This window comes from Eleutherodactylus coqui, chromosome 13 (assembly GCF_035609145.1).
Source record: "Eleutherodactylus coqui strain aEleCoq1 chromosome 13, aEleCoq1.hap1, whole genome shotgun sequence".
Classification (NCBI taxonomy): Eukaryota; Metazoa; Chordata; class Amphibia; order Anura; family Eleutherodactylidae; genus Eleutherodactylus; species Eleutherodactylus coqui.
In genome coordinates this window covers 11,493,892-11,510,593 of record NC_089849.1, presented here as the reverse complement: position 1 = coordinate 11,510,593, position 16,702 = coordinate 11,493,892, and the positions used below count along the sequence as shown (strand labels likewise).

The 16,702-nt window shown below is 46.0% G+C and overlaps 1 protein-coding gene across 3 annotated transcripts in view; it reads left to right on the top strand.

Annotated features, from left to right (window-relative positions):
• Window positions 1–15,849, top strand: part of CSNK2A1 (casein kinase 2 alpha 1) — a 28,020-nt gene extending 12,171 nt beyond the window's left edge. Inside the window, exons 2-13 of one of the 3 annotated variants that reach the window (XM_066587715.1) lie at window positions 3,036–3,213; window positions 4,729–4,840; window positions 6,544–6,645; window positions 6,755–6,805; window positions 6,900–6,956; window positions 7,061–7,144; window positions 7,233–7,343; window positions 8,646–8,747; window positions 10,235–10,335; window positions 10,453–10,601; window positions 10,681–10,806; window positions 14,302–15,849. In XM_066587715.1, coding sequence (XP_066443812.1) covers window positions 3,113–3,213; window positions 4,729–4,840; window positions 6,544–6,645; window positions 6,755–6,805; window positions 6,900–6,956; window positions 7,061–7,144; window positions 7,233–7,343; window positions 8,646–8,747; window positions 10,235–10,335; window positions 10,453–10,601; window positions 10,681–10,806; window positions 14,302–14,417 — 1,212 coding nt within the window. In that variant the 5' untranslated portion in view covers window positions 3,036–3,112 and the 3' untranslated portion in view covers window positions 14,418–15,849. Of the gene's footprint in view, window positions 1–3,035; window positions 3,214–4,728; window positions 4,841–6,543; window positions 6,646–6,754; window positions 6,806–6,896; window positions 6,957–7,060; window positions 7,145–7,232; window positions 7,344–8,645; window positions 8,748–10,234; window positions 10,336–10,452; window positions 10,602–10,680; window positions 10,807–14,301 lie in introns of all 3 variants that reach the window. The other 2 variants (XM_066587716.1, XM_066587714.1) reach the window with 2 other exon arrangements.
• The last annotated feature ends 853 nt before the right edge of the window (window positions 15,850–16,702 follow it).

The following is a 16,702-nucleotide window of genomic DNA, read 5'->3' as shown; positions in this document are numbered from 1 at the left end:
TGCCTGCAGTTACAAGCATCGGCCACTGTAAGGAGGTTGGCGCAGAGGCTTCCGCTCCGACCTCTGTTTTTGCGGTGCTGACAGCTTGCGCCCGCTCACTGATCAGTTGGGGTCCTGAGCGACGGGCCCCGGCTGATCAACTATTGGTGACCTATCCTGATAATAGGTCATCAATAGTATTTTCCTGGAAAACCCCTTTAATAATCTACCAATGTATAATGGGGATTAGGTAGCTGGAAGTTTGCGGCAGCCATCTTGGACAAGTACTAGAACTAGTGGATCAGCGGAACAATGGTGTAGAGGACCTCACGGGGCGAGGATGGAAGGGCTGTGCCGAGTTATAAAGGTATTCACAGGACAGGAATAACTTTGTAATCAGTGGAGTCCAACTTCTGGGACCCCCACTGATCCTGAGACGAGGTCCGGTCGCCGCTGCTGCATTCACTTGGGTGGCGCCGCCGGAGAACTCTTAATTTCCCACGCTGTCATTGAGGTGAATGTAGCAGCAGCGCGCCTGCAACTCCATTCACTGCGGGACCAACTGCACCCCCATTCTCGGCACCTGTGGAGGTTCAGCAGATGGACCCTCACCGATCCTAAACCTATCTCCTGTCCTGTGGATAGGGCATACCTTTATAGCATGGCACAACCCCTTTAATTCGTGGGAGCCTTCATTAGGCCTTGAGCTGCCATGGCAGCTCACAGTGACTTCACGGGGGACGCTGCAGCATCTAAGTGGTTAAGTGTCTGCGTTTGCAGCGAGCTCTGATCACCTCCGTTGGGGACGAGTATCAGCGGTTTCATCCATTTGGTACCCTGCGCTCCGCCTCAGACCCCCCCACCCCTGTGATGTGAATGTGCGTCAGACAGGACGGAGTTAAGTCTCACCCTGCATTGTGGAAGCAGATTGTTTTTCCAAACTTTGGGTGGGCAGCGAGTCTGTAGGTACTAATGGCGTCTAGTTCTGGCCCCGCTCCCGGCTGAGTGTTTTCTCTCCAGAGCCTTGATGGCGTTCCTATAGCTGGAGTGGACGGAGCCGGCATCGCCTCCCAGATCATTCCTCGGCATCCCGGTTGTTTCTCGTCGCTCTTCTGTCAGTGCATTAACCCCGTATTGCTCGGCCCGTGGAGGGGTTTCCGTACGTTCGTGTTGCTGTAGTCATTGATCTGTTTTGCACTGCAGGCTCTTTGGCTGTGTAATCGGAGGCCGGTGCTGCAGGGAGCGGTGAGCGGCGGTCCGGCACCTCGGGAGGAAGGGGGCCGCCCGCTTAGCAAAAGGTGGCGTCTGCTGTGAACATTGTCGCTGTACCGCTTTGAAGGAAGGAGTTTGCAGGCCATGTGCGTGCCGTGCTGTCATCCTCCTAGCCAGGCTTGTGTTTTTTGCAGGACTAGTTGTATCCTTGGTGTGCCGTTTAATATACTGAGAGCTCTTAGAGGTTTCTAATTGGAAAGAAATGGATTAAAAACACACATTGGGGGGGGGGGGGGGGGGTACAGCTAATGTTGCCTTTGGTTCAGTACAGCGATAATATACATATTTCTGTACTTTTTACTTTTTTTTTCTTTCCTGCCTTTACCTTCTGACCGCCTTAACTTTTTAAAAATTTTTCCGTCAATCTAGTGGTGTGAAGACTTAACATCCTGGAGGTTCTATTGGCAGCATTTTGGAGTACAGACTACTTTTTTGATCACTTTTTATAAAAACTTTATCTGTGAGATAGAATTACAAAAAAGAGGCTTTCTGGCATTTTTTTTTTCTGACAGTCATCATGCCGAGTAAATGTTTTAATTAGATTTTTGGGGAGGGGGGGGCGCGCTGCAATGCCAAGGGTTATGGGTTGTTTTTTTGTTTTTTAAGCATTTCAATATTTTTAGGAATTAAAGAAAAAAATAAGTTCAGGTTTTTTTAATTTTTTTTAAAGTCGTTCTAGGGGATTTGGACTTGAGATCATTTTATTGCTTATGTAAAATGCTCAGTACTTGGGTATTGCAGTGTATTGTACTCCTGCATGAATTCTATTAAATGATACCACAGTCACAGCTAATAGGCAACCAACCATGGTAGCTCTGGGAGCCTTAACAAGGCCCTAAGCTGTTGTGGCACCTGAATGACTCCTTGCAATCTCGTCTTGGCGGGGGTGGGGGTCGTTCCTGAGATAGAGGCAGCCCCTCACTCTGTGGGGCAGTTTAATTCCCACCGCGAGCGACTTGCCAACAATCTTTTGTAGTGGTCCACCTGTTAGTAGCACGCCAAGTCAGACACGGCACCGTTATAGCTGTCATGGCGTCGCTCCTAAAATCCAGCCCCTTACCGCCGCCCCTTCAGCCAACATCTGCGCTAATTGCTTTGAAATCTCGTGAGGCGGCGTGGCTCTCCTGTCGTGTCTTCTGGCGCATGCACCATGTAATGTAGACTCCTCAATTTCATCATTGCACCTCGTATGCGCCGAGACACAAGACAGGAGGAGTGAATTATGCTACGAGCGCTGACATCAGCTGGAAAGGCAGCAGCGTGAGGCCGGCTTTTAAGAGGGAAGCCCTGATTCTGAGCTATAGTGGCACGGCCTCTTTGACCCGAGGCGGCCCATCTGCATAACCGGCGCACTGCTACAAAATTAAAATTGAGTTTTTGGCAAATGGCTCCCTTCAATGTGATGCGCTGCTTTACACTGGGGTGCAGCTTACATACTGATGACAGGTTCTCTTTACTGGCTGGGATCAGAGAAATCTCCAATCCCAGTCGCTGTGGCCAGTCGTCAGTCAGCCAACACCCGCTGGCTATGAAGCAGGGTCAACTTCCCAGCATGATCAATACAGGCCACGTTCACGTCAGATATCGCCAAGGGAGAAGAGTTTGGGCATCGCCCTGTGCCAGGCACAACTCTCACAACTTTATTTTGTAATGACATGAACTGACATTAAGCCAGCAGCCCAGGACGGGGGTTTGGGGGGCACTGCTGTTTATTAGCGGCAGGATGTGGTTGTGTTTGGAGTAATGTAATTTTTTTCTATAACTATCTTCTTTCCTCTTTGCAGTGAGACTCCTCCATCGTCATCTACTTGCATTAGGCCTGTAAAGTCACTGTCCATCTCTGGCCGCCAATCAGACCACCATGTCGGGACCTGTGCCAAGCCGGGCCCGTGTCTACACGGATGTGAACACACACAGACCCCGGGAGTATTGGGATTATGAGTCTCATGTTGTAGAATGGGGGTGAGTATTGCTGCTTCTGACATCTCATATAAACTTATAGAGTTTTAGGTTTCGCTAAAACCACACAAACCGAGATCTGTAAATTGTATTCATTCCAAGTGATCAGGCTCAAAGGGCCTTTCCCCATTAAAAACATAGAGGATAAATGTCTGACCGCTGCCGAGAGCCTCAGTCTTAAGACTGGCACTTTCGAGTTCTCCACTGCCATTCCTTTCAGTTCTGTGGGATGAAGGGAGATTGCAAAGCGCATCGATCTCCTTGCATCCCATAGAGGTGAGTGGAGCGGCAGTCAAGCATGCGCACTTCCACTCCATTCACACGGAGCATTTGAATGCACAGTCCCAGGACCACTGGGGCTTCCAGTAGTCGGACCTCCAGCAATCGGACATTTATTTCCTATCCAGCAGATAAGGAATGAAAATTAGAAAACGCCTTTTTTAAATTTCTGTTCAGTGTGAATACTGAAGTACTAATTGCCAGGTATAAGTTTTACACCATCTAACTGCAGGCGCAGCTCGCCATGGAATTTGTATGTGTCAGCTGCTCTTGCAGGACTATTAGGAGATTTTAATCAGAAGTTGGTTAACTTTTTCCTGCCATAAATTACAGCTCATTTTTTAAAATCCATTCAATCAGTGATGCTCGTTCTTGCGCTTTGACACAGGAACAAGCATCACTGACTGAATGGAGGTGAAGAGGGCCTGCGATCATTCACCATTATCAGGCAATTCATAAGTGATAACTGCCTGTTTACACTGAACAATACGGTCTTCACTTCTCGTTCGTTCCGTTGGTGCATGCTTTTACACTGAATGATTATCATTCAGATTCTAATCGGATTGTGGGGATCTGGATGAATCGTTCCGTGTAAAAGCACCCTTAAAGAGGAACGCAATTTTGAAAACTTTGATTAGTTGGGGGTCTGGGTGCTGAGACTCTCGCTGATCGCAGAAATGAAGGGGGTTGAGCACTTACCCGAGCATTGTGCTCCTTCAGCTGTCTTTGATGGCTCTTCTTGTCAGCTGAAGACTGGATCACAATTTTTTCTTTTGGGACTGCAAATTATTAAGCAGTTCTGTGCCAGTGTATTAGATCTTATGGTCTACAAAGATTTTAGGACTTAGATTAATTGGATTATTGAGCACCTTCTTTCTACAGGGGGCTAGTACTCTTGCTTTGGTTTATTGAATTTCTGTAATCGCCTTCCTGCATCGCATGTCTTTCTGCACTTCGCTTAAGTATTCTTCCAGTTGTGAATTTTCTTCTGCGCTTGCGACATCTTGGTTTTTTTCCCCTCCTGTCCCTGGCTCCTCCTAGGTGACGAGGGTCATAAATCTAGGCAGAGAAGAGTTACAGGTACGGGTATTATCAGAAGCAGGACTCTGAACTCAATACCAGGAAACGTTTTGCCGTCTGCGCTTAAGGGCCTGGCGTCTGGATCTCTGATATATGTCCGCTTTACGTCTGCGCATTTCTAATGTGAATCTGTGTAAAAAAAATGTGTTCCTACTGCAGGAACCAGGATGATTACCAGCTGGTGAGGAAACTGGGTCGGGGCAAATACAGTGAAGTCTTTGAAGCCATTAACATCACCAATAATGAAAAAGTCGTTGTGAAAATTCTGAAGGTGAGTTGTTCCATTTTATGGCCCCTGGCAGACACTGTAGGGATGTTTTCTCTTTGCTTTATCAGGTCCTCTGTAAATACACATGCAAGACTTGTCACCTCAGTGCAAATATAGTCCATGGTCATCAAGTAGCAGGCCGAGGCATCTAGACAGCAGAGCTGACATAGATACACGCCAACAGCCGCACTCTTGCTTTGGTGCTTTGGCCTGCTACTTGATGGCTCTGTGGACTATTTGCACTGGGGTGAGAAGTCCTGTATGTATAGTTACAGATAACATGACACAATAGGCATATTTTCTCTTTATCTACGATTTGTTGACAAGGATACGTGTGAGGTGGGGATTCACATTGTGCTGTTCTGCATGCCAAAAGCTTTCTTTACTTTAGATTGGATTACTTGTTGCTACAGAAACTACTGGCATCCACAGGATGCCCTATAAACCCCCAGATTAAGATTTTGGCCTTAGGACAAATGCAAGGAATATGAATTTAAAGGGGTTTTCCTAGTACAAATGTATATTTACTGCACTAAATCTAATGTGGTGGGGACTCGTAGAGATGGACGTCCTGTCATCAGATGTGCCACTTCCAATGGTGACCAAATCGGTGCCACAGCTCCATTGGTAGTCTGTGGCAATGACCAGCTCTTGCTTGTTCGGAACACGACCCAAGTAGTTGGCATGTCACGGCATCATGTGACTGGCAGCTGACTACATACTGCTGTGCGATCCGGATGTCCTCAAACAGCTGTGTGAATAGGGAGAATGCAAGGCTTGGTGACCTGCAGGGACCCTCACTTTTGTCTCACACCAATAGCAGGGAGCAGCGTTTCATGGTCATGTGACTGTCTGCTTCTGAAAAGATTACAGCAACACATCTGACAGAGTAAATGTGGGAACTCATTGTTTTACATTTACAGCAGCAAATGCATGTTTGTAACAGGAAAACTCCTTTAAGGGGATTGTACCACAAGTGCAAGATATCACCTAGGGGTAGTTGCTGATCAGTGGGGGTCTCGCCACTTAGACCCCCACCCATCGAGAACAGAGATGCAGTGTCCCCATCGTTCTTACTGTGGGACTTCTACACCGCTCGTAGTGAAGAGCAGACTGAATGAAGTGCTGGTTATGCAAGCATATAAGCGCTCCATTTGCTATCAATGGGCAGCTCGGCTATTTAATATGAATGCAGTGCTGACTGCACATGCTCTGCCCGTGCCCCATTCACAGTCACGTCACTGCAGGTAACACAGCAGAACACGGGAAACCTATCTTCATGATCGGCAGAGGTCTCTGCAGTGAGACCCCCACCAATCAGCTAGTTACCCCTATCCTATGGCTTTGACCTGACAGGAGCGCTGCTGGTTCAGGAGCAGCTCCCATGGGGGAAAAAACCGGGGACCGAGCATGTTACTGTTTATCTGGCAATGTGGCCTTCAACTTTCCATACTCCAACTGCTGCAAAACTGCATCTCCCAGCATACCCATTGAGTCTGTTGTGGCATGCTGGGAGTGATTATTTTTGCTATAGCTGAAGCGTCACAGGTTGCTCACATGAAATATTTCCTATCTCCAGCAACGTAGGGCCAATGTAGGTCACATAAATGCCAAGCGACTTGTTTATACCGATGAGCCATCACTGCTCTAGTAATGAAGTTTGCTGCTCTCGCCTTACACCTCCCGTCTTCACCTTTTATTTATAGCCTGTGAAGAAGAAGAAAATTAAGCGTGAAATCAAGATTCTGGAGAACTTACGAGGCGGACCCAACATTATCACACTGGCTGACATAGTGAAAGATCCTGTGGTGAGCAGCCTTTTTCTCCCTACAGCGCCGGCATTGAATCCAGTATTAAATAACCCCGTCCTCCGCCCTCGACCTGCTGATCTATAATCTGATTTATTTTTCCTTACAGTCCAGAACGCCGGCACTGGTATTTGAACATGTCAATAATACAGATTTTAAGGTGAGCATCAGGAAATATCGTTCACTGCCAGCAATGTCCTTGGTTTTCCAAGTTCATTGATTAATAATGACTCTTCTCTTGCTCTCCACAGCAGTTATATCAGACTTTAACAGATTACGACATTAGGTTCTACATGTATGAAATATTAAAGGTACGGTGCGGCCTGTTCTCACTGTGTCCTGTTGTTGCTCCTGTATGTTAGTGCTGGATGTGTTTAGTGAAAACCTGTTTACGGATGCATTCTTCTCCCTGCAGGCCCTGGATTATTGCCACAGTATGGGTATAATGCACAGAGACGTCAAGCCGCATAATGTTATGATTGACCATGAGCACAGAAAGGCAAGTGTGGACAGCGGTGTGCGGCCAGCCATTTGGCCTACTAGGAGCATGGCAACTGAATTAAATTTTCGTCCCTCTCTCTCTCCAGCTCCGACTAATAGATTGGGGCCTTGCAGAGTTCTATCATCCAGGGCAGGAATACAATGTGAGAGTCGCCTCCAGATACTTCAAGGGGCCAGAGCTGCTTGTTGATTATCAGGTATATAACTTCTGCTTACTATATTGTGCTATACGGTGGTGGAACATCTTGCTTTTTGGCTCTGAAAGGGATTGTGCCACCATCTAAGGTTATTACCTCTCTACATTGTAGTTTGGAGTCTGACCTCTGGGACCCCAATCAATCACATGAATGGAATTTCAGATGCAGTGTCGCTTTATTCGTTTTTGTGAAATTGCCTGATGCACTTTTTTTTTTCCAGTCTCCATAGGGGACTTAAACTTAAGCACTTATACAATATACTGCAATACTTCAGTACTTGCAATGGGTATTTAAATGCATGTTGTCAGAATTGCCAGCATTTAAAGCGTTACCTGTCAACATCAGTGTGAGTGCTGATCGTGGCTATTGCAGTCAGATGTCTGCTGTCAAACAGCCGGCACCAGCCCTGTAGACAGCGGGATCACCTCCCAATCCATTGAAAACCCGATGCTGGAGGATGTACATCACTGCCCAAAGAGTCAAGGGGTTAATTTTAAGTTATCAAAACCCCTTTAGTGTTTGCTCGAACCCCTTGCTGGCTGTCATCTAAGCTACAGCCCTACAATAGGAAAAGTAGTTTGTCATTTACAACGGGTTTGGGGGGCATGATATAAACCTTTCCATGGTGATGTCACATGCGCAGATATTACATGTCGTAATCCTGCTGTCATTACATAAGTTCTAGACATCAAGGGAAGAAAAAAAATACTCAAATTGTCATATCAGGGAATATAACAGATATGAGGGGAGGGGGCATCTAAGTGTTTTGTGTTGATCCTGAATCTTTACCTTTACTGAAGTGAGCACAAATTAAATGAAGAATTTGCTGATTGGACCAATGTTCCATCTTCAAAGCAATCTTCTGGTTTTGGGACAAACATCTGTTCCTTGACGGATAGGGGTGCAGGGTATATTGCCTGTAGTTCTCTACCATCCCTCCAATCTGCCAGTTCCAGGTCCTGTTTTCAGCTGTCCAAGATGGCTGACATAATCACCAGACTACCTAATACCCTCAATGCGTTGGTAGTGTTGACTACTAGTGCACTATACCTGCGCTCCGATTAGCCAGAGCTGCTCTTAAAATCAGCAGTGACCAATTAGAGCAATGTACAGTGTGCCTTAGGTTGTTAGAAAATTTCTGTAGCCAACTAGAATGGCCGAAAATAGGTCACTAAACTGTCGGAACAGAGGGGCGGCAGAGAGAAGCTACAGGTAAAATATCACCCCGCCACCTCTTGTCGCAGGACCAAGGCTTTAAGCACTTTCAAAATCTATCATTGAGTTTACTCTTGTGTTTTGCAGATGTATGACTACAGTCTAGACATGTGGAGCTTGGGCTGTATGCTGGCCAGCATGATCTTCAGAAAGGAGCCCTTTTTTCACGGCCATGATAATTACGATCAGGTGAGGAACAGCAAAGATTCTTTACTTTATAGAGGATCTTAATATGTTTAGAATTTGCTTTTACTGCTCGGCACAGCTTGTTTGGAAGACGCATTCACTGTCATGCTTACTGATACAAAGACACAATGCAGATACTAGTCCTCAGCATGCAGAACAGGCACAATGCTATATGGAAGAGGACAGGTGCAAAATACTTATGAGCAGCCACTTGCATACCAACCCGCTTATTGGGAGGGCTGGGCTGCCTGGTATTATTGCACATACACTCAGATACATGCCATTCATCATGCAGGCTTGCAGCCTATTAGCGAAGCCAAATACTGTTAGCCCTTATCTGTGTACAATCTAAGCAGGTGTGTGATTGGTTGTTCATCAGTATTCTGCACCCCCCAAATATACTATTTTGCATGTTGCTGGGAACAGGTTTGTACCTGCCCATAGGTCTTTTGTATCAGTAAGTATGATGTTTTGTTTTCCTCTGATTTTTGTATGGATTTGATCCCCTTCTAGTGAATTCAATTGCATGATTTGTTGCTCAACTGTAGTGAAATGGAGATGATACTGCGGATAGGCCAACAATAGTGTACAACTATTCCCGCTCGCCATGTCCAAATATGCTGGCCTGTACTCTCCTGTCCCAGCTCCCCGCAGCTTCGCTCTAATACGTGAGGCCGTGTTTAGTCTGTGTACGGAACAGCATAAACTGCCGCAGCCCGTCACAGGCCTTGGTGAGTGAATGAAGAGGTCTGTGATTGGCTGCAGCAGCCTGTGACGTCCCATGAACAGGCTGACTGCAGCAGTTGACACAGACCCAGGGCGGAGGATGTTGCTGCGGGGAGCCAGAACAGGTGAGTATAGGATCCCTTATATTTCTCCACATGGGTGTAGCAAGCATTTATATTTTAGTTTAACGGCCTGGGCAAGCCAAGCGTCCGTGTATCTAGCTGTATTAGGAATCAATAATATATACTTGACTGTCTGTCTTCATACGTTGCAGCAGATGCCCTGTTACAGAGGCATTCTTCCATAGATTTATTACTGTGCAATTTGTGTATGTGGAAAATGCTTTATACACGAGCCCCCACTAAGGCTGCTGTTACACATGCACAACCCCACCCCGAGTGTGGGGCATTGGGCAATCGGCTGAATTTGCGAGGGTAAGCTGCAGCATGCCACACATTTCTCCTGCAGCAACTGCTGGGGACTGTAGTATTACAGAAAGTTGTTCACACGAATGCCTGTAATACCAGAACGGCAGAAGGTCTACCAGAAGGGTCATAGAGGTGGGTCCTGAGCATGGGTTAATGAGCAGGGTTTGTGCTCTTGGCATGGCCCCTTTAATTCCGGAGTACTTTTGTTAAGTCATTAATCTTGCTGCATTGCAGTTCTATTCACCAGGTGATGCAGCAAGGTTCATATAGAAGAGATTCGACTGTTTAAATATACATTTGTTGAGCTTAAGGGGTCAATTTTTTTCCTCTCCTCAGTTGGTGAGGATAGCCAAAGTACTGGGAACGGAAGATCTGTACGACTACATTGATAAATATAATATTGAACTGGATCCACGCTTCAATGATATCCTGGGCAGGTTAGTCCTTCTAGAACTCAACAAGCCGCCTGTCCCCTGCTTACTGTCGTCATGCCTTATCATACAGTGTGTGCACTTTGGCTACTTCTCTCCTTATACTTGTTTTTTGTTTATCAGACATTCCCGCAAACGATGGGAGCGCTTTGTGCACAGCGAGAATCAGCACTTAGTCAGTCCAGAGGCTTTGGATTTCCTGGATAAACTGCTGCGATACGACCACCAGACACGACTGACTGCTCGTGAAGCCATGGACCACCCTTACTTCTGTGAGTGCTCAATGTCCTCCCACCCTTCTGCATTTTTTTTCCCTTCCAGTTTCTCTTCTCATATATCTTTGTTCCACAGACCCTATTGTGAAGGACCAGTCTCGGATGGGCTCCTCAAACATGCCCAGCGGCAGCACCCCAGTCAGTAGCGCCAGTATGATGTCAGGTCAGTCCCAGCCCAAGTCCAGTAAACGTGATAAGTCAGGTCAGTCATTGGAAAGTGTTCTAGGACTCCTGGTGGTGGCGTTTTGTACAAGCGTTGTGTGTAAATATGGGATGCAGTAACACATCATAATTTATTTCCTGGGTGTAACTGATGTAAATCACATGCCCACTCCCATCCGTGGTGCGCTGCTCTAAATGGCCACAAACCTACAAGACCAGTTTCTTTATACACATAGTAAGCCCTATAGCTGTTTTGCATACGGTATATTTTTATGGCTTTGTTCACGTGTGACAGATTTTGCTGCAGATCCACATTAAAAGTGGCATGTCACATGCAGATTGTGAAGTTAATGGTACCTCTATTTACCTGAAGGGCAGACTTTAAATCTGGAGCAGGTCAATTTACGCTGCAGCTTTTCTTCCCAGCATGTGGATGAAAGTTCAAGAAATCTCATCTACATTCCTGGTTACCCGTAAAATGCTGCAGGTTTTCTGCAACAAATTCCATTTCAGATAAATCTGCAGCATTTTTGCTACATGTGAACATACCCTAAAGGAATTGATGCTTCCAGCACAATACCCTAATTAGAGCCTTGTAAGCCGGTGACACTGATATATTGTGTCTATAATAAGGACGTGTCCCGGCCTGACCTCCGCTCACCTGACCTCTGATGCTCAGAGTTGCTGACAGGAGACCTGCGGTCCCGCACCCTACCTACAGATAAGGGCTTGTTCACACCGGACTTAGCCCCAGTTAACTATTTTTCCATTTGTGGAGCAGAGAAACAAATAAAAATAAAATTTAACGTTTGTTTTTCCCCATAGATTTCCGAAATGTATGTATTTCCGTTTGCTCCCATTTTATTTTTTTCAAACGAAACAAATTGTGCGGTCAGCTGCGCTATCCGTTCGTTTTGAAAAACTGAATTGTAAATATTTGCGTTTTTATTAAAACCTATTAAAATTAATGAAGAGCAGAAATTTAACTTCCTTAATTTTAGTTTCTGAGCCCCAATTAACATTTTCCATTTCTCTGTTCTGTTTGTGGAGCAAACGCCAGTGTGAATGAGCCCTAACGTGGTCAAAATGCGCTGGTGGGTCACCGGCCTTATGCTAAGAAGACCTCAGCGGGACCATTGGGATCCGCTTTGATACGCCTGATATACCATATAAAAAGGGCTCAAGTCCTCACGATGTAAACCACTTATAGTCTTGCATGTAACCTTTAAAGTTACTAGAAAACAAAACTCCTGCGGCTTCAGGTTTTTGGTCATTTATTTTGCAGTATTAAGATTTCTTTTTCTTCAATTAAACATCTTTTCCGCACAATCTTCTTCTTGGATTCTGTTTTAATTCACTCACAATAACTGCATCGGCAATCTGAAATCAATAAGGAATTGTTAAAGTACTGGACTCTTATAATAGTTACTGGTATTTGCATACATACTGAATCATTAATGTGTAGCCCAATGATGAGCTTCACAGCCGAGTCTTTCAGCTCACTACATTACCTAAGTGATACTCGTCCTCTCTCTGATATCGACCACTGTGCTGCAGTTCATCATTGGCGCTAATAGACTAATCGTATTACGTGTACTTAACCCCTTAACATCTGCAGTAAGTGTACCGCCCAGTGTCATCGTAGAGAGTGGGCTCAGTAGCTGGAATAACTCTAATTCTGGCAGTTAACCTCTTAGATGTTCCTTTCAGTGGCATTTGAAATGACCAATGGAGACTCCCTCTGTCACTAGAATGGCTCACCTGTGAAAACCTTGCAGGAAACTGTTAGATATCATGACAGTCTGGGACCTTGTGAAGGCCCCAGAGTTGGTATGAATGTTTGCCTACTAAGCCCTGTCTGTGGCACGGCTTAATAAAATACAATAGACTGCAGTACGGCCTCACTGCATACCAGGTACAGCTCTCTACCTTGTATAGCAGCTCAGGTTCATTCAAGTGAATGGGATTAAGCCATGTCAGGTCATGTGGCCAATGAACGTGATAGGTCAACCTGAGAAGAGACCGTAATGCTCACCTGCCTGCAGCCGCCACTAGGGAAGAGCGTACTGTATACACATTTAAACATTAGGGCTAAAAAGTGACTTGAATCACACAACTCAGAAAAATTGTACAATTGGAAAAAAAAAAACTTGTGCAACTTGCTGATGCACAATTGTTTTATAGCTGGTGATTTTATGGGGACACTGTCACCACGAAACCTACATTATGGTGCTGTGATGGGGAGCCAGGTGCTGTGGCTTTTATACTTTCCTGGTTCCCGCAGGATCGTCCTGTAAAGTCCACACGTGGTCTGACAACTTGAGTCTTTTAGACCGCTTGCAGAATAGTGGTCTGAAAAGAATCAATTCAGACTGCGTGGACTTCACAGGACGACAGCAGGTGACTAAAAACCACATTCCCCCGGCCCCCCCGTCACCACCCAAAACAGCATAAGGTTATGGTGCCGTTCTGTGGTGACACGGTCCCTTTATATGATGATAAAGTCATAGGCAACAAAAAGCCCACCGGTTGTTTTGTTGGACGTTTACAGCTCTCAGTCACAAACATTGACAATTGATTTGGACCCACAATGTAACACTGCCATCTTTGTTGCGTGACCAAAGCAGCCATGTAGCCCTAATACAGCTGCTTGGTGATCCGTCTTCAGTAAGCCCCCCTGATAACGGGGCAGATCTTATACTTCTCACAGCTACAACTGGATCCAATTTGCACAATCCTCTGACATGAACATCCTGCACTCCAGACTGATGTTACCTGCATGGATTCATTATAAGGCTGCCTTCACACGGATAGTAAATGCTGCAGACATCCTATAGTGTTTGTAGTACGAGCCACGTGGAGCGGCGTTCAGAAATCCATAACACAATCACAGTATTTTTGGAAGAACGCTACCTATTCAAAGTCTGCGGTATGTCTGCACTGGGGGTGCCTGTTGCAGAATTCAACCCTTGCGATATAAGTGTTGAATTCCGTATTTAAAAATGGGGCCATTCACACCATTTAGGTGCAGATTTGGCCACACTGGAATTCCTGTAGGTATTCCGTTGCGGAATGCCCACAGCGATTCCACCATATGAGAAGGCGGCCTAAGGTTGCGTTCACATGGGTGAGTGTAATACCAGTCTGAGAGGCTCAGACCACTATCATACTTGCAATCCTACGATTTCTGTTGCAGCAAATTTTTTTTTTTTTTTCATTTTTGAACTAGAAAAAAAATCGCCCGACTGAATTAAGTCACTTCAGCCCATTGGTCGTTTACACACGTGATGGCTGACCATTTTTTTAGCAGTCTGATATCGCACCCTAACGGGAAGGAAGAGATTCGTGCCGCTGATGTGATTAGCTCAGGACTGTCCAGACTGGATACAGTTCTACCAAAAGCTCAGCTGTGAGACGTATGGGGTCGGGACGGGTCTTTAATGTTGGATGTATGGAATCTGCACATGAGGGGGAAAATGTAATGAAGGTTTGGTATGAGTATCGCTCTTTACATCTACGTTGCTTTTCTTTTCAGGGATTTCCACGGTGCCAACTCCCTCAGCTTTGGGTTCTCTAGCCGGATCACCCGTCATCTCTGCAACAAACACCCTCGGGACGCCCGTAGCAGCCACTGCTGGAGCCCCCCAGTAGGGAATCATTGTCCTAGCGCCTGGTCAGGGGAGGGCAACAGGTCTGGGAAAGGAGAACCCTGATCCTCAGCCCCTTTGTCCTGACTTCAACACCCACCACATGTTGGAGGGTGGAGGGCTGCTGAAAAGAGCAAGAGAAGCCCCCTGGACGCGCCGTGTCTGAGCAGTTGCTTGTGGATTTATAGTAGTTCCGTCATTATATATGAAAAAATATTATAGGCTGAATAATTTTTTTTTGTTTTTTTTTGTTTTTTTTACTTTTGTTACGGCTCCTGGTCTTCAGGTCGCCCTCATGTCTCTGGGCTGTGGCTCCTGGAATTGGCCCACCCTATATTTCCTCAGCAGTTTCCTGGATAGTGTTTTGTTTTTTTTTCTATTAATATATATATTTTTATTTTTTTTGTTCAATCCCCCCCACCCCCCTCTTCATCATGTCCCCTTTTGTTAGTCCCCCACCTGCAGAGGGGAGGGGTGTGGGACCTTTTCTGAATCTGTTACCTATCCTCTTCTTGGGCTTTGCTATGGTGCAGCTCCATGAATGATGGATGCCATTATTATGGGTGGGAGAATGAGACCACCACACTAGCCCCGCATGGTTAACAATGGCAAAAGCGAAGCCAAAACTTTTATCATGTTGCTTTACTGCCCCATTAAGACTCGGGCTAAACCCCTTAACAAAAAAAAATCATTTAGACCCTGGAATCGACTTTCCAGATACCATTCCCTTTCCTATAACACAGCTGCAAAAAAAAGAGGCAGGAGCCGGGCCAGTTTCAGGTGGATTATAAAGCCATCAAGTGGTGCACACAATAACTTATACTCTGATTTTTCATTTACTTGTACCCTGTTTAATGCATGCTTGGAAAGGAGACTCCCCCCTCCCCACATTTTTTCCGGCTTGTCCTGCGTTCTTTCCAAAGAAAAAGCTGTTCCACAGAAACGGGAATGTACCCTGGAGAGACGGTTATTTGTGGGCACCACTAAATTATTTCTCCTCTTAACCCTGGATGGCAGCGTCCTCTAAGCTGTCCCCGCAGACGGTGTCCTAGCACTTCCTTCCTGCACCCCAAGATAAAGTAGATGCACTGTCCCACCGACCTCACCTACTTTTCCTAGCAGGGACCGTAGTGATAGCCACTCTCTCATTAGCCCCCCAACATGTCCGAGCAACACTCCCTCCCCCTGAAACTTACCTCATACCTCTCATCTACTGTGGGGACCTGTCTCTTGGGACGCCTCTTTTCCACCTTTTTCTTCCCAGGAGGAATCTGTTGACCATTTTTAATTTTATTTTTTTCTCTCCTTTGCCCCCTTCCCCTGTGTCCAGCAAGAGATGTCCCAGTGACACAGACAATGCTTTTTCCTTCACATGTGACAGATCTAATGTTGGAACTATTTGGTGTAAATAAACATGGTTTTATTTATCAAGGTTAGATTTTGTCCGCTGTGTAAGACACTTTCTTGGGTGGGAAGACCGAATTCTCCATTACGATATTTTTGTTCTCCTTGTACGTTCCTCACGTGACAAATGATATGAATATAGATTTGGAGTGCGGAGCTGAACCCCGATGCCCACCTGCTATGAAGCTGGTATGTACTATTTAGCCCACTACATGAGGGGGGCGCTCCAGCTGTCTCTGCACTTGTTCTCTATAGTACAGCTGCAAATACAGCTATTCCCATTGAACACTCTATTAATAAAGGCTTCTATATACACCTTGTCCAAAAAACAACTCAAGCAGCTGGAAGTTGTCGGAATACAATGAAACTTTGTGTGATTGTAACGTTGATGTAAGTGATTACAATATCCGAGCAAAAGCATCATTGATTGTGGAGGACCGACCCGTTGTAGGGAGACCCTAGTACCCTGTTGGGCCGCCTCTAGCTTGGATACAAGATGTGATACAGGCTGGCATGGAGGCTCTAGTACCCTGTTGGGCCGCCTCTAGCTTGGATACAGGATGTGATACAGGCTGGCATGGAGGCTCTAGTACCCTGTTGGGTCGCCTCTAGCTTGGATACAAGATGTGATACAGGCTGGCATGGAGGCTCTAGTACCCTGTTGGGCCGCCTCTAGCTTGGATACAAGATGTGATACAGGCTGGCATGGAGGCATACAGGTTCTGAATGGCATCCTGCAGCATCTCTTTACACTTGCTTTAACTGAGCCTCTAGATTGTGCAAACTTGTAGGCTGTTGAAGTTGGCGTCCCAGATGCTCTATCGGCAATAAATCTGGTGACCGGGCAGCCATGAAGTGTGACAATGTTGTGGGGGCTTCCTGTGA